Genomic DNA, 19089 nt, shown 5'->3' with positions numbered 1-19089 from the left:
AGTCAGCAACATTTTTTTTTCTTTGAGAATCTACATTTTCCTAGCCCGAAAATAAAATATGAAATTCTTCTGTCGAAGTTGTTAAAGCTACAGACGAATTTCATGCCAAATCGTTTTAGGAGTTTGCAGCATCATCTCAGATAGCAGCGGAACGTTGTAGGTGTAAACGCATGGGTCATTGAAGCAACTTCGCATACTTGGAATCAAGGCGCTTATATCAATGTATAACAGGTGAAGCAACATCATCACTTCAATAAGAAGGGGATTACGGTTTGTGGAGAAATAAGAAATGCACTTTCAGCCATATTGGAATTGCTGTCGGTATTGTTTACAAACAGCATCAGAACGCTGCCGGCGGTTCTCTACAAACTGTTGCGACGCTTATTCGAACGATGCCTACTTTGTTCGACTTTCGCGGATTTTATGAAATAGAAGGGATGATTTTGTAGAATTTAATTCTCATTTCCACCACTCTCCCATGTGAAAATGCAAAAATGGCGTATCCTAGCAATAACAAAACAAACAACCCCCGCTCCACAAACCATAATCTCATTCTTATTGAAGTGATGATGTTGCTTCACCTGTTATACATTGATATAAGCGCCTTGCTTGGAATCAAGGCGCTTGAATAAATGTATATATATAGAGGCGCCTTGCTTGGAATATTCAAAAAAAAAAGAATGAGACTACTTTTTGATAGGGCGAAGTTAGTGAAAATTGCCACCAACATTTTACGCTAGACGGGCGGTGGCAACTATTTTGCCACCAACATTTTAGGCTAGACGGGTAGTGGCAACTATATACTTATATGTTGCTTATATTCTTTCTTTCTTTGTTTTTAAGAGGCTTTAAACTTTGCAGTTCATTCGCCTCTAAGGATGTTGCTTATATGTTTTACATTGATGGGGTCCGCCTGTTTTGCGTATTGAATTTTTTTTTGTGTTTTAGCATGTAAATATGTCGTTGTATTGAAGTTTGCGTTGATTACATGCCTAATTCTCACGGCCCGTTAAAGGACTAAGTGCTGTGAGACAGATCTAAGAACTTCCAAAACCGCTTTTTATTAAAGAACAATCCTTATTCTGTGCACTACAACGGTACTAAGAAACATATTACCTTGAAGACAGACTCAGAGGGGCGCCCGTCTCAGATTGCAACAAATATGGTTGGAATGATGCAAAAAAACTCCTAAAACGGTTGAAAAACGCAAATGACAGCAATCATACCAGACTTTATCTCTGCAAAGATCTGCCAAACGGCGGTCCAGACCCCAATCCACTGTGTTATTCACTTTGGGCCAGACTACCTATGCACTTCCTCATCGTAATTTACATTCGTTGAGGAATTCTATCGAGAAGGCAACACGAATTTCCACTTGCAACAGTTCGTACAGCAATTGACGAGTGGCCCAAGCGTTTACGACTCTGCGTAAAAAAGGAAGGGACTATTTCGAATAATTTTGCCAAAAATTTTCATTTTAGATACTTTTATACCTTCAGTACAAGTTTTAGATTTTTATCTGTTTTGTTACAAACAAACGACTAACATAGACAATGATGTAAGTGCAACTGTTTTTTTTTTCTACAACGTGTAACACAAAGAGCACACTGCTGCTCTCTGAACGCTATAGTTGTCATATACGCCAAAGTCTGCGTTGGAGAGAGGAATGTTCGCACAATTTAGGAAGAGTACACGTTTTTCTATATATATTTTTTATTTGTTAGTATCAAAAACTATTGCTAGGCTTTTTTCTGTAAAAAATTTAGTCTTTTCGATCGGAATAGTTCCTGCTAAGTGTTTCGTTAATTTATCCATGTGTGAAGCATACAACCTTCTTCTTTAGCGTATATATTTCAATCAAGCATTTTTAGATGTTCGTAGGTGTTTATGTAAATGTTTCCTGGCACATAGAAGCATACAATTCAAATATCAGAGCATGATGGATTACCCATGATAGATGAATGTTTTTTTGTCTTCGTATTACCTTATACTGTTTGATAGTTTTCAATCTCACTGACATTGCTTCGAAATGCACCGTTCTGAAATTACCTGATTTCTATCTGTCCTAATTCGTCCATCATGAAAATTAGAAAATAATACTAACAAAATATCTCAATTGCTGACATTTTTTTGTCTGGAAAAAGCATTGATATCGGTTATTCATAAAATTAGTTGACAATTATTGACACTTCACAATTATAATTATGTCCAAAAGTAGACATTCTTAGTGGTATTACAATGTGGTAAAAAGAAATGATCTTATCTTCTCCATACGGATTTATGCTTTCTTCTCTTCCTCGATAGTTTCTTTGGTTGGCAATGGATTTTTTTCACACGTTTCTGTGTGTTTTAATTTGGAAGTATCGAACGACTCAATACCTGAAATGAACTTCTGTTGTCCTTTCTCTTGTTGAATGGCTGGAAAGAAATGTCAATAAATCATTCGATCACAGTGGCGATGGTTTTAACAAGTATAACTACCTTCTTTATCAGGCAACGGATTCTTCTCGCATGTTTCAGCGTGTTTCAATTTAGAAGAATCAAACGATTCTATGCCGGCGAACAGGCTTTTCTGGGTTTTCTCAGTTTGGACATCTTGAAACAGAAAAATCCAAATAATATTTTCCCACAATTATCACAAGACTAACACAAAATCACTCACCTTCAGCGGTAGGCAACACTATTTTCTCTTGAGTGTCTGCTTTCGAAAGATTTCCCGTGTTAAAGCTCTCCAACTGAGTTTTGAGGTCAACTCCGACTTTTTTGTAGTCCTTAAGAGAAGTAGCAGTAGCGGTTTCCATTGCGAGGAGTATTCAGTGAGCGGTTCTGAAAGGAGGGTCAAATTAGACGAGATAAAAACAAAAAACAAAAGAATCACTTCCTATTGGAAATAAAATAAGTAAAAAAGCTTATTATTATTAAAATGGTTTAATTGTGATTAAACATAATAATGTACTAAAAGCTAGAAAATAATTAGGCAAGTAGCAGTTAGCAGTTATCAGACCTCTCCTTCATTAGTCTAGGGCATTGATAAGACTAAAATAAAATCGTGGGACATATGACGAAGTCGCTAATTGTGGATAATGGAAATCCGACGTGCCCCACGATTTTATTTTAGTCGTATCAATGCCCTAGACTAATGAAGGAACTACTACTTGCCTAATCATTTCTAGCTTTTAGTACATTATTCTGTTTAATCACAATTAAACCGTTTAACTTAAAAAGTTTTTTTTTACTTATTTTATTTTCTAGTTTTTAGTACATTATCTGTTTCATTAGAATATTTCTCTACAATTAAACCATTGTACTGTATTCAATCAGTCAAAAAAATTCATTTTATACCGATATTGAGTGGATTGCAGAAAATACATAGTGTGTTCTCCAAGTCAAGTTGGTTCGTATGATACACATATCTCAATCAACCTTTTTTTGAGATGATATGGAATCAGCTATTTTGTAGCGACGGCCAAATTGGATTTTTCAAGCAGTTTTAAAATGACAGCAGAGATAAAGGTATTTTATAAATTCAGTCAGTTCCTATTGGTCAAATTTATATTAATGTGGAACAACCCTACAAACATACAAACATACATAGAAACGGTTCAAGGTAAATAAAACCGTTTAATAAAGTAATTTGCTATTTTGTGATTGCAGCCATCTTGGATTTGGATTTTTAATATTGATGAGGTTTTGAGAAAATATGTGATCCGCCATTTTGTAGCAGCCGCCATCTTAAATTTTCAAGATCTAAAATACGCAGTTTTATAATGACTACAGAGATAAAGGTGTGTTCCAAATTCGGTCAACAGGAAGGGGGTCAAATTTCTATTAATGTGGGTCAGCGTTACAGACAAACATGTTACAAAGATACAAAGATACAAACATACAAACATACAAACAGAATACAGGGCAAGCTAAATAAAACCGTTTAAAAACGGGGAAAATCATATGGTGAACTCCATAGGAAAATCAATACGCGGTGTCTAATTCTCACAAGTGGAATCATAATTGGAAAATTGATATGCTATGCAATTGGATAACAGACAACTGGCTTCAATAAAATTATTTTCATTCTGGATACTTTTACAGGGAACAGGGAACGCTCTGTTCGAGTAATTTTCATCTATTCCGTTTCAAGCCAAACTCGGATAACACAGAAAAGTGAATATCGTTGCACTACTCACACCCCACTATCAACAAAACAGTTGAACCAAATATAACAAGGAGCAATCAGTGTAGGGGAACCGCGGGTAAGACGGACAGTGGGGGTATGATGGACAGGTGGTTGATTTGTATAGTTGCATCATGAACTTCAAATTTCTGTTGATGGGAACCTCTTCTACATGCTATTCTAGAATATTTAAACCATCATATGACAATGAATACTGATCAAAGTGAAATAGGGAAACAAAAACCGAAAATCAAACAGGATTCCGCGTTTGGATGTAATTTTTGCGGCTTCGATATTAAGGGGGACCCCTGTCTAGAAGGTCGGAAATTAATGAATTTTCGTGGATTTTTTAAAGTGAAGTGAATAAAGTGAAGTGTTCATGTATTTTGGTTATTGTTTAAGGTATATTTGAGGATATTTTTCCATTTTTTTTGAGTGCACGAATAATGATGCTGTCCGAAAATCGATACCTTGCTGACTGGCTATGTATCGCCTTAGATAATTCATTTTACATGTTGATAAAAATTTTTCGGCCAAATCGGTCGAGTATATCCTGAGATATCGATACCACCAGTTGAAATAACATAATTTCGAGAAAAACGCGTTTCAAAATTCGTACAGCAATACTATATCTCTTAAGGTGTCTTCATACTTTTGGCCGTAACTTTCCAACGAAACCTTTTCTGCAAAAATGCAAAAAAACTATAATTCATTTTTTTCGATTTTCCAGATCGGAGTCCCCCCTTAAGCATTTTGAGTGATTTAATTGTAAAATTGAATTCGCTGATGGTTATATTTCGGTTTGTGAGTTGACAGAGAAGCGATATTAGGTACGTACGGAAAATTTAAATTATTGAAATAATTGCACTGGTGGGGTTGAAATGAACAATCATATCCAATGCATGATGGAAAGTGAAGGGAAGGTTAGGTTAGGTTTTGTATTATAAAGACTTTAAACTTTTTCAGTTCATTCGTCTCTAGCCTTGATTAAAATTTACTCTACTCCAGCACTACACCTCCATCTTCATTGCCTTGAGAAAGGCACTCGATCCCTCACCGTCCAGCTCGTCCAGCAACGATGTTGTCCAGTCGGTGTCAACGCAACGAATGGAAAGTGAAGGGAATGATATTGAACTTTTTTGACGTAGGACTACGTCTTTCATTTCTATACCAGGGTGTAAAATCAAAGTTTCGAAAACGAAAGCGTTACGCCGGAGACCGAGATTTTGAGCGTTAATAGCTCCTAAACAACTGAACGAAATGGTTTGATAAACACTTCATTCGAAAGATAAAATGTCTACGCGTTCTATACTTGTTACTTTTTGATCCAAAAACTTGTTTCAATAGTCTTAAAATTGCTTTCAAAACAGGCTATTGAAATCACCAATCGGTATATAAGCGAGCGCCGCTCGGAAATCCACTCAGTTCTAATTGAACAGCGATTGGAGCATGTTGTCGCTGTTGTGGTGAAGCTCTTCGTTTATCATGAAAGCACGGATGAACGGTGTCACCAAGAGCCTGTTTGTGCACCTTAGGCCAGACATGAATCCATCAGGAGGAGAGTGATGCCACAAACGATTCCCCGGGAAGATCTCGAAGCAGCCGCTACACACACATACACGCGCGGCTATTAACAGGTGGTTATCGAGTTGGCATTAACCACTGGTGGGCTTCCAGTGTCGAGGAAAATGTGGAAATATCTAATCGTTACTGAAAATAATCTGCCAGTTCCTCTGGGAATTTTCAAAATATATTCATGTGAAAGAGTTTAATTGAATGTTTTCTATCCATGTTACACTGTGACCAAATATGTTTCAATCAAGTGCTATTAACAGGTGGTTATCGAGTTGGCATTAATCACTGGTGGGCTTCCAGTATCGAGGAAAATGTGGAAATATCTAATCGTTACTGAAAATAATCTGCCAGTTCCTTTGGGAATTTTCAAAATATATTCATGTGAAAGAGTTTAATTGAATGTTTTCTATCCATGTAACACTGTGACCAAATATGTTTCAATCAAGTGCTATTGACAGGTGGTTATCGAGTTGGCATTAACCACTGGTGGGCTTCCAGTATCGAGGAAAATGTGGAAATATCTAATCGTTACTGAAAATAATCTGCCAGTTCCTTTGGGAATTTTCAAAATATATTCATGTGAAAGAGTTTAATTGAATGTTTTCTATCCATGTTACACTGTGACCAAATATGTTTCAATCAAGTGCTATTAACAGGTGGTTATCGAGTTGGCATTAACCACTGGTGGGCTTCCAGTATCGAGGAAAATGTGGAAATATCTAATCGTTACTGAAAATAATCTGCCAGTTCCTTTGGGAATTTTCAAAATATATTCATGTGAAAGAGTTTAATTGAATGTTTTCTATCCATGTAACACTGTGACCAAATACATTTGGTTTTGTGGTTTTTCAATCAATCGCAATTAACAGGATAGCTTCAGAAGATTATTCTTCCCCATCAGTAGGATATTTCCGTATCCAATATTGTATGCACCCGCAATCGATTATTGCTCAGTCGCCGAAAGTTCCGAGCTCAGAGAGTTCATTCCCCTCTAGTTTGCCTTCCAAATTGCCATTGTAAACCACACCTTCTCTCGATTCAATCACACACAAAAAGCATACTTAAGCGATATTCTGGTGGTGAGACACATTCATTTTTCGTGAGGACATCGACAAGACAACATCGTTGCCTAACGTGCTGGAGGAGGTGGACGGCGAAGGATCGACACATACACGCGCAGAACTCTTTCCGTTAGGATGCCATTCAGCATCGAGAAAGTTCCGGAAAGATCTAATCATTGCTGGAAAATAATCTGCCAGTTCCTTTGGGAATTTTCAAAATATATTCATGTGAAAGAGTTTAATTGAATGTTTTCTATCCATGTAACACTGTGACCAAATATGTTTCAATCAAGTGCTATTAACAGGTGGTTATCGAGTTGGTATTAACCACTGGTGGGCTTCCAGTATCGAGGAAAATGTGGAAATAACTAATCGTTACTGAAAATAATCTGCCAGTTCCTCTGGGAATTTTCAAAATATATTCATGTGAAAGAGTTTAATTGAATGTTTTCTATCCATGTAACACTGTGACCAAATATGTTTCAATCAAGTGCTATTAACAGGTGGTTATCGAGTTGGCATTAACCACTGGTGGGCTTCCAGTATCGAGGAAAATGTGGAAATATCTAATCGTTACTGAAAATAATCTGCCAGTTCCTTTGGGAATTTTCAAAATATATTCATGTGAAAGAGTTTAATTGAATGTTTTCTATCCATGTAACACTGTGACCAAATACATTTGGTTTTGTGGTTTTTCAATCAATCGCAATCAACAGGATAGCTTCTGAAGATTATTCTTCTCCATCAGTAGGATATTTCCGTATCCAATATTGGATGCATAAAACCTTGTGCCTCCAACGTAACGCTCTCGTTTTCGAAGTTCTCCAAATATTCATTCATTCAGAATGAATTCAGATTCAACTTCATACAAATGATCTCTAAATCAACGATAGTCCTACGTCACCCTTGCGGTTATACCATAGATATAACCCACTTCCTGTTTTTTTGCTTCGTATATTATTGACCTGTCCATATTCCCCCCATTACATGTCCATTATACCCGCATCGATAAAAATGTTCTACTTTTCGGCTGAAATTAAACAGTAAAAAACATGAAAAAACACATTTTTCTAAAACATTTGGCAAATTATTTTGAAAACCAGTATATTGAACTGTAAGAAATTACTTTTAAGTTTTGGAAAACATGAGTTTCCAAAGATACAATTGAAGTTTTCCTTAACATGTCCGTCTTACCCCCATCTCCCCTTATGCTCGCTAAGTCGCTCTTATGCGCTATTGCGCTATAGCTGCAAACAAAATAAGATATGATTAGGCTAATACGATTATTACGGTTAATGCATGCATATAGATATGCAAATAAGTGTGTTGAACAGTTGATTAGGTGAATAAAAATTAAACAGACGACACTGAAAAAAACCTCAATTGATTTACTTTATTTTCGTTATTGCCTGTGAATGTTCGACATTTTTACGAGAAAACAAGACTTCATATGCTATGGAAGGTTATTATAAAATTAAAAAGAAAAACATCACAGAAAGTCCACACGTATATTTGAAATGAATGTTAACATGTTGCAATATAGTTTCGTCCGTGCCTGCTGTTTTTTCCCCTTCATAATTCCACTAAACTCGATGACTACTCCAATGGCAGCATCTCATAGTTTTTCGTTTCTTTGGTCTGTTGTTGACAAAACAGTCGAGCTTTGGGGAGCGAAATCTACATTGCCATGTGCAACTTGCTGTGTAGCCTTGCCACATCGCGCGAACATGCCCTTATAAGTGTATGGTGTCTGTATTTGGATTTAACTCGCCAGTCAACTTGTAGCGTGTTAATAGTGAATGTAATTACCTTGTATGGTGCTATTTTTCATTTGTTTGAGAGAGCTTTATTTTTATCTAATAACGAAAATTATTCAAATTTATATTTTTGCTCGTCTTAATACTGTACAAACGAATACTTATGGTGCTCATACACTTTTTTGCCAAAATATTGGACACATTTTGGCAGATTATTTTTGATTAACGTGTACTCAAGTATATTCGACACGACAATCAAATATTCAGTTAGTGAATGCCCAAAATGGGACAACATATATATTTGTCTGTTTGTTTTCGGATGTTCTACAAAATGTGACTACTTTCTAGTCGCATTGCTATTTTCTATGCACATGGTATCATCGTGAAAGTGATACACACATTTGAGTGCTTCCCGATATAAACTGTGCCATACCCTGTTAAGCAGCTGTGTTTGTTTTGATTGTGACACTTGTTTATAGTTCACTTGTACCCAAGGCGTCTCTATATATACCAGGTGAAACAATCATATGAAATGCACTTTCAGCCATATTGGAATTGCTGTCGGTATTGTTTACAAACAGCTTCCGGCGGCTCTATACAAACTGCTACGACGCTTATTCAAACGATACCTACTATTGTCGACTTTCGCGAATTTATGTGAGAAAGAAGGGATGATTTTGTAGAATTTCATTCTCATCCAGTTCATCCACTACTCTCGCATGTGAAAATGCGAAAATGGCGTATCCTAGCAATAACAAAACAAACAACACCCGCTCCACAAACCGTAATCCCCTTCTCAATGAAGTGATGATGTTGCTTCACCTGTTATACATTTATATAAACACCTTGCTTGTACCTAAGGGTGGGTTTAGACTAGTGATATATTCATGTGAAGAAATATGATGAGATTTATAGAAATCGCATCAACTGTTTACACTAGCGTGAACTTCTATAATGAATATATTCATATTTTCGGTGAATTTATTCACCTGAAGTAGAACTGCATCCAACTTTAGTGATTTCTCACCAGTGAGAAATTCACAAGCGTTTACATATGCTGAATTTATTCAAGTTATATATACCTCGAATAAGTATATCATATTTATTCTTACCCGTTTACACCTATATTCAAGTGAATAAATCCATCTATAGCTATAGATCTCCCTAATGTAAACCCGCCATTAGGGTGGATTTAGACTAGTGATATATTCATGTGAAAAAATATGATGAGATTTATAGAAATCGCATCAACTGTTTACACTAGCGTGAACTTCTATAATTTATTCACCTGAAGTAGAACTGCATCCAACTTTAGTGATTTCTCACCAGTGAGAAATTCACAAGCGTTTACATATGCTGAATTTATTCAAGTTATATATACCTCGAATAAGTATATCATATTTATTCTCACCCGTTTACACCTATATTCAAGTGAATAAATCCATCTATAGCTATAGATCTCCCTAATGTAAACCCGCCATTAGGGTGGATTTAGACTAGTGATATATTCATGTGAAAAAATATGATGAGATTTATAGAAATCGCATCAACTGTTTACACTAGCGTGAACTTCTATAATTTATTCACCTGAAGTAGAACTACATCCAACTTTAGTGATTTCTCACCAGTGAGAAATTCACAAGCGTTTACATATGCTGAATTTATTCAAGTTATATATACCACGAATAAGTATATCATATTTATTCTCACCCGTTTACACCTATATTCACGTGAATAAATCCATCTATAGCTATAGATCTCCCTAATGTAAACCCGCCATTACTCTTCTTTCTGCATTTTCGTCGACCAAGTGCTAGATAACAGGAAAGCGAGATGTGAAGGTTGCCAAATGTTATAAAATTTCGGAAGATTATTTTCCCATGAAAAACATGTGTTTTTCGTATCATGTATTTTCTGAGCTGCACATTTTTTTCGTATTAATTGTTCAACCGAATGTCACACATTTCAAACAATAAGTACTTTCCTGTTATTTTGGTATGCAAAAAAATTAAATGTGAAAAATTAAATAGAAAACGTAGATTTGATAGTTGGAGTATGATATTTTATTTATCAAGACCGTTTACACTTCACGATGAAATCAAAATGAACGACACGCCATTAAATTTCGTTTCACGAGTTAAAGAAAATGATGAGTTTTCAGGTGGAATTGAACCTTTTCAAATAGAAATTATAAATAAAAATTAACTTTTTCGTATCAAATTAGTGTTCAATGTGAATGAAAAACTTCGCTTTCTTCATTTGGTAAAATAATCTCGTACAAAAATTGTATCTGAAGATAATTTTATATTATAATGATAAGTTTTAGTGAGAATTTCGGAAAGTGTATAGAAAATAGCTCAAGTTAGGGTAAGAAAGACGTGCTTGAAGTAAATAAATAACGCCGAGTAAAAATTTTCATTCAGATTTTAACAATTTAAAAGTGCCTTCGGGCCGAGTAGTTAGACTTGTTAAAAACCAATTTCGTATCCATATGTCGACACCGTATCGTTGTCATCGCGGATACAATTCATTGCGTTTTCACCGTGAAGTGTATACAGGAATAAGGCTTTATAATTGAACTTTAATATCGTTCAAACACTAACAGTACTGAAATATTGATAAAATAATACATTTCCAAAATATAACATAGCGTTTATTCAGGTTTTTATTTGTTGGTATGTATGCTTTATTCAGGTTCCAACATGATTTATGCTTTACGGTTGGAAAATAATTGAATGTTCATCTCTGCTAGGCCGCTGCTATTATACACTATGCTAGAATGCAAGAGAATCACAAAAAGATGAAGGGTGGAAATTCCGATGCAATGTTTCCCTGTTCAGGAACTGAACACCGAACGTAATAGAAACGAAAACTTACAAAGAATCCATAATAGAAATTTTCGCTAAAATGAAATGTGAATGCAACTATTATTCAATTTTGAATATATTTGGCAACACTGTGAAAATGTTGGAAATCCCATTTTTGTATATTTATCTTTGTCAATTATTTTCCTCATCAACCAATCAGAAGCCGAGTTGCTAGTGGTCCGAGTTTGACAGAAGTGGTGGTCCGGAATCGGCCCCCTATTGTCATGTCTCATCTCAGACTTGTACGTGATAAAGCCAGTGTTTCACTTTTTTCAGAAAAATTGCAATGGATTTAAGTAGAGAACAAATCAAGATCTTGTATCTTGCTGAAATGAGCAACATACAGATTAGAAGGAAGCTGTCACATCTGAATTTAAGGCGATTATTCGTGTACAAGACCATCAAACAATTCGAGGAAACTGACACAGATGTTCCCAAGCAGAAACCGGATAAAAAACGGAATATGCGAACTGCAGCGCAGATCAAAGCGGTGAACGAACGTATCCGGCGAAATCCAGTCCGGCCAGCAAGACAAATGGCTCGTAAAATGAACATGAGTCATAACACTATGCATAAAATCATCAAAAAGGGCCTTGGATATAGACCTTACAAGAAACAGAAGATTCGTGGATTATCTCGCAAAAATAATGCCGTCAGGGTTGCCAGACCTCGATTGCTACTAAAGACGCACGCTGCTCACCACTTAAATTTTTCAGATGAAAAATTGTTTACTTTGGAGGCTGAACAAGCAGAATGATCAAGTATATGGAGCATGTCTTCTATGCTGGTATCCGGCAATGAAGCGGCGGACCTTTTAGTCGGAATCAATCAATCTTGGACAACTTTTAACGTGTGAAGTACCGTTAGACGACATCAGATTATGGATCCCCAACGCCTTCAAAACTTTTTGGGGGAAAAATGTTCCGTTGAAGCGATGCTGTTCCCCCGGAGAATCAATGGATCCATAATACTTATGACAGACATACAGCTGTACTTGCGTTGTACTTCGAAAATTGTATGTCTGTCACCATGTACAGCGCTAGAACCATGCAAGCAACTCGGTACAATCCCTGTATCTGTACCGACCTGTTTTACCGCTGTACATGGCTACAGTTGTACTGTGCGCAGCGCCATAGACGGTTGGTGGTGTGTAGCATGAACAAACCGAATCAAAGCACTTGGTAAACGTTCTTTTCATTGATTTTCTCATAAGTTAATAACTCATATTGGAGGCTTTTTTGTAGTGTTTGATAGTTTAGACGTTAAATAAAAACCTTTTTCATTGAAATATGTGGTGAAAATTGGGAAAATTTCTTATTGTCAGTTTGACATACGGTACAATGTACAACCAAAGTATGTCTGTCATGGTACGATGGTACCTGTACAACGCTGTACACGTACAACGCAAGTACAGCTGTATGTCTGTCCCTGGTATAACCAAATTCGAAGACGTCAAAGCGTTTAGACAGCAACGAATCCTATCCAGGTTAAGAACCGATCACTACACATGTCTCACAACTTCAAGATTGGACCCGAACACATCGTCCCCGAAGTATGAGAACCTCCGGAACTTACACGGAATCAGCGGGAGTATTCGTGATGTGCTTGGCAATGGGCCTCCACGAACTGCTGCACTGCTTTGTTTTTTAAAAGATGTCGATCTGTATTTTCAAATCAAAAACCTATGATCAAATCGAAGATCCTTGTTCCTTCCTCTTCGCTATAAGAGGAACAAGAACAGTCGGCATCTTCGAATGACGCGGAATCCCCATCAGTGGCCTGGGGCCATGGTAAGCGGACAATTCAGTAGTTGCAAGTAGTTGCAGTTGCAGTAGTCCAGGGATGCCTGATGACTGTTTCGGATATATTAACACGGCACGAAAAGTGTCTTCACATCATATTGAACGAAAATGAGTAATTCAACAAATTCAACAATTACTTTATTGGGAATACATGCATATAGATTTTAAACTTTTATTGATAAATCATTGATTGGGTGAATAAACATTAAATCCCTAATAACAAAACGTCTGAGTGAGGAAACCATATGCTTGAGAAGAAAATATCAATGAACCCAAAATATATATGAAACCCATACCTTCTTGTTTTTTAAATATTTTGGCACTGAGAAAAGAGTATCGATTGATCAATTTTAAAAATGTTTGTTGTTTTTATCAAAATAAAAACATGTCTTCTCATCTGACGTCACTGATCATACCGAGAAACAGTGACTGAAGTCTCTCCAGTCTACCAAAGAAAACATTTCAATGAAACTCGTGTACTGGAATAGGCTATTTTGCTCGTATCGACAGTGACCGAAGACGAGACGAGACGAGACAAATTGCTCGTCTCGTTTTCTGGAACAGGGCCCATAATCAATACGGGTTTGGGTTTGTTGAGAAGCCCCAAGTCTCCAGTTGCTAATACTACCATAAGGCGTTGAAATTATTCAGATTGTTATGTTTTTAACGATTTCCTGCAAAGAGAAATCATGATCATGATTTCTCCAGCTCTGATCATGGTTTGTCCAAAAAATGATCATGGTCTGTCCGTTTTTAGAAATCACCTTATTTGAATGAAACAAATCGAACTTTCAAGTAGATGTTGCATTTATCATTGTTTGAGTTTATTGTTATAATATTGATTCATTCATAATGTAGGCTTTCTTCAGAATATTGCCTTCTCTTGGACATTTTTAAAGTGTTCACCTCAACACATTCAGTCCTTTAAAACATGTGAATCCGGAAAAATATACTATAAAACTACTGTAATTCATGAAATTTTATTTATATGTTTTGAAACATTCGAATACCTGATTTGATACAGGTGAGCTGAATTAGAGCATTCAAAAAAGTGGACAAATCATGATCATATTTTCGACTGGACAAACGAAAATCATTTACCATATATTGTATGTGCATATACAATGAATTGATGTTTATTGTAAGCGCACATCACGGCATGGCTTCGGCCGTTCTTGCTGAGACAAACCAAACCAGGAGGCTCAAAGTCTTAATGAAAAATTTTAAAAGTGGTTCTAAATTAAACATCAGAAAATTATCATCTTCACTGACAACGTGTAAGTTCTCCACAGAACTATGCGGAAGTTGTGAATATATGTACTCAAATTAAAAATGAAACACAACTGCTGAAGTTTAGGATCGAATGCGTCTAAATCTGAACACTGGTTACTGATTGAGACGCTGAATAAACACCGACACACCGATTTAGCAGATTCACTATAGTTATTATGAACCATCGTTCGTGAGCACATGGTGAAGCTGGGTCACGTTTATTGCTACGATGTATGGATTCCACAAATTCAATGCATCGCAACAAAAGTAACGAAAGTAGCTACTCGCTTTATAAACGCAACGAAAAACAAACGTTCTTGAACCAAAACGTGAAGGGTGATGAAAAGTGGATCAGTCGAAGCAAAATTATACATACTTAGATGCTAGCTTGCCTAATAAATAAATTATATTGTAGTTGGACTGAAAGTCAAGTAAAAAGAACAACTATGAATATATTCGTATCCGGAGTATCATTATTAGTCCTTTCTCTACGAGCGTCGGCTATAGACGACACCCACGCGACGACCTGTGTGTACGAGTGTCGTCTTTAGACGACATCAGGACGATACTGTCCATCGATCACACCAGCGTGATATGCATGCTTTTCGGCGTAGCGGTAGCACTCCGACGGAGCACACTGCCGTATTGAAAAGGTTAATACCCAAGGTTTGCTCGTTCTCACAAAATGAACTGGATTCTAATTGAAGATGAGGATCATAAGAACATAAGCCAGTGGAATTTCCGAGTGACAAAATAAAAAACAAATCAAAAACCCTATCAATATATGAGCAGATGTAAAAATTATGCTGAATCAATATAGTTGTATTCAAGCCGTATGGCAAATTGCAGTTGCCATTGTAGAATGTGAAGAACTTTCTGTAAATTTACTTTTAATATTTTATTATTAACGTATTTTTTCGCGCCAGCGAAACGATTGTATTACACTCAACGTGTAAAATCTGCTATCGCTCAACTTGGAAAAAGTAGCTTATAGAACAATATTTCATTTTGATTATATTCGCATAGCTGATCAATATTCCGTACAATACCCTCGATTTACACCGGAAAATCCATATTGGTCTTCCTTCCAATTGTTATTCACCGGCCGGCAAATGGTACTCTTTCTTGAGAATGTATGAGTGTGTCTGAAACCGATTTCCAGCAATAACCTTTAGTTATGGGGGAGGGCCAAGACGATTTTATTTTGCGCATGTCAGACACCGGATAGTGCTACACGTTCCAAAAGCACTGATGCGTATGTTATGGTTAGCTTATTTTAATTTCACAAATATTAATAAGTCCAGCCGCAGTCAATGCTTGAAAAAACAAAAACCGGGCTTATTTCAATTGATACGGCTAATTCAAGTAATAAAGCAGGAAATGGACCGCAGAAATAAGTACCAAAAAATTAATATTAAATATAACTAAGGGCTGATTTAGACGATGCCAGTCAGCGCTCTTGTTGAAGTATCCAGTGAACAGAGAACAGACACTGTTCAAGTTACTTGTACCAGTATCGAACAAGTGATTGGCCTCTAACTTGAGCAGAGTGTCTGTTCTCTATTCACTGGATACTTCAACTAGAGCGCTGACTAGCATCGTCTAAATCAGCCTTAACAAAAATTCAGATACGTGCCACCGCAACTAAAAGTTCGCGGCTGCTTGTGAGAGCCAAAATACAGTAAATATACTACAAAGTAAGGTATATGTGTGCACAGCAGCACTTTTTCTACACATTACCATCGAAAAATGTGCAATCTTTCTTTCTTCTAGGGGTGTGTCCAAGACAGTATTTGTTATCTATATATATATAAATATATGAAATTTCACGAACAAAGATTAAACATTTTTTATAAAAAAATGCAATTTCAATCGCATAATTTACTCACAGTCATTTTAACAGTCAATTTTTAATGTTTTCAATTCAAGCCTTTTATTCACCAGACATTTCTTTGACAATTCTGACCCATTTGGCATACCTTTGTGTTTCCAAATCAAGTACAATCGTTTTTCTCGTATATTGAAAATCATCAATATACTAAAATTGTCCCTAAATTCCATGTATTTTACATAATTGGGGAAGTCACAGTCAATAATTGTATAATAAAATAAAAAGTGGAAGAAAATATGTCGCCATTCAAGACACATTAACCATGACTCATTTCAGCCCCACAGTACAAAAGCGGAACAGATGGGGCAAATTACAGTTTAAAGGCACAACGAATTACTCATGATTTATAGTTAAGTTCAAATTACAAAATGTGATTCCCAGAACTTGATACGTGGTTTAACAAAACGAAAATTATACTTACAGGTTTGATATATTGTTACAGAAAGATCCACGTTACCAAAAAATCGTACAAAAACCGTACTTTCACCGACGGTGTATCACGGACAACTAACCGGTGCATAAATTGTTCGCTGTGTCTTGTGGTTTGAAACGGAGTTCAAGTTGGAAAGTTGCTGTCGCACTAACACAATAATGCAGGCAGTTGCGCTTATACTACTTATTTATAACTGATGGATAATTCCAAAACCTGAGGCAGAGATATAGAAGTTCAATGGTGCATGATGAGTGAGAGAGAGTAACTTCGGGTGTGGTTGTCAAAACGTTTGAGCCTGTGCTAAGTATGTATTTTATGTAAAGAATTTACACCAGTGCCATCTATTCGCAACTAGCAATTGTAGCACATTCTTTCAATTTTGACATATAGACAACGCACCTGCATGATTGACGTTTACATCAGGAATGCCAGGTAATTTTTTCAAATTTCTTCACATGGCACGAAAAAATGTCTTCAAATGTCTTCACAAAATCATGTCTTCATCACCCTTAAGGTTGATTTAGACGATGCCAGTCAGCGCTCTAGTTGAAGTATCCAGTGAATAGAGAACAGACACTCTGTTTAAGTTCGAGGCCAATTACTTGTTCGATACTGGTACAAGTAACTTGAACAGAGTGTCTGTTCTCTGTTCACTGGATACTTCAACTAGAGCGCTGACTGGCATCGTCTAAATCAGCCTTTAGGACATAATACTAGGGACAGACATACAGCTGTACTTGCGTTGTAAGAGTACAGCGTTGTACAGGTACTATCGTACCATGACAGACATACTTTGGTTGTACATTGTACCGTATGTCAAACTGACAATCAAAATTTTTACAATTTTCACAACATATTTCAATGAAAAGGGTTTTTATTTAGCGTCTTAGCTATCAAACACAACAAGGAAGTTTGTGGCGCTGCGCACCGTACAACTGTAGTCATGTACAACGGTGAAACAGGTCGGTACAGATACAGCGATTGTACCGAGTTGCTTGCATGGTTCTAGCGCTGTACATGGTGACAGACATACATTTTTCGAAGTACAGCGCAAGTACAGCTGTATGTCTGTCATAAGTATAAAATAGGTCGGTACAGGTACAGCGATTGTACCGAGTTGCTTGCATGATTCTAGCGCTGTACATTAGAGATGTGCCATCCGCTCATGAGCTGTTCATTCGAATCGCTTCATTATAGTGAGCGGATTCGGATCGGTTCGCAATCAAAACAACGCAGCTCATCAGCTCATTACGGAGCTGTTGAGCTAATGAGCTGATGAGCTGATGAGCTGATGAGCTGTTGAGCTGTTGAGCTGATGAGCTACTGAGCTGTTGAGCTGACGAGCAGCTGAGCTGATGAGCAGCTGAGCTGATGAGCAGCTGAGCGGATGAGCAGCTGAGCGGATGAGCTGCTGAGCTGCATAGCTGTGGAGCGCAAAAGCTGCAGAGAGTGTGAATTTTGAGACGCGAAAGAATTTTTCGTCTCCCGCGTTTTATGATATGACGTCAGTTTGTTTTCGTGTGTCCCTCTTCTTTTTTAGCTTTAGCAGAGATGCCAGATAGGAAAAAGTTTTTTGTTTTCAAGATATTCAATCGTTCGTTACCAAACAAAATAATAAACATTATTATATGCTTGTAAATGAAATTACTATATTATGTTGTTATTTAAACATGACTGTTAAAACACATAAACTTATTTCCGCGTGCTGAATCAAAACACATCAGAAACAACCCGGTATAAATGCTAATGATTTATAATGGTCTTTTTGTTACCTTTGTCATCGCGAAGAATTATTTCTCGTTGCGCCTATTAGTGGATTTATTTTTATATACTTGGATGCAAAAAATATCTCGGAAGTTTTATCAAAAGACGTTGTGTCGGCCAATATTTCTGAAGGCATTTTATTTGGCTACTGCTGGCTTTTCTGTTGTTTAAGTTCAGCATATCCTAAGCATCTTCTATGTTGGATTGCAGCATTCAATTTTTGTTTTATATCATATTATTAGAATTCATATCAGTTTTTGTTTGTGTACAATTATATATTAAATTCGTTTATTTTTCTGCTTTCCGTCCATTATGAAAATGCACACTATACAATGTCCCATGGTAGTTATGCAATTGTGTGGACAACCGCAAAATTCAACTGAGCTGAAGAGCTGTTCCAAATGAGCAGCTCTCTTGTATGAGCTGAACGGCTCTGAGCCGCTCACCATGATGAGCTGATTTGCCCATCTCTACTGTACATGGTGACAGACATACA

General features: G+C 36.6%; 1 protein-coding gene across 1 annotated transcript; it reads right to left on the bottom strand.

Annotated features, from left to right (window-relative positions):
* Window positions 1–1695: 1695 nt before the first annotated feature.
* LOC129772311 (thymosin beta) lies at window positions 1696–17029 on the bottom strand. The gene is made up of 4 exons (XM_055776199.1): window positions 16818–17029; window positions 2663–2826; window positions 2482–2595; window positions 1696–2418 (listed from the first exon to the last, which is right to left on the bottom strand). The coding sequence occupies exons 2-4, from the start codon at window positions 2799–2801 to the stop codon at window positions 2279–2281; spliced, it is 393 nt and encodes a 130-aa protein (XP_055632174.1). The 5' UTR covers window positions 2802–2826; window positions 16818–17029; the 3' UTR covers window positions 1696–2278.
* Between the last annotated feature and the right edge of the window lie 2060 nt (window positions 17030–19089).

The sequence above is a fragment of the Toxorhynchites rutilus genome, chromosome 1 (assembly GCF_029784135.1).
Source record: "Toxorhynchites rutilus septentrionalis strain SRP chromosome 1, ASM2978413v1, whole genome shotgun sequence".
NCBI lineage: Eukaryota > Metazoa > Arthropoda > Insecta > Diptera > Culicidae > Toxorhynchites > Toxorhynchites rutilus.
Note: the sequence above shows the minus strand (reverse complement) of the source record. Positions and strands in the feature narration are given on the sequence as shown.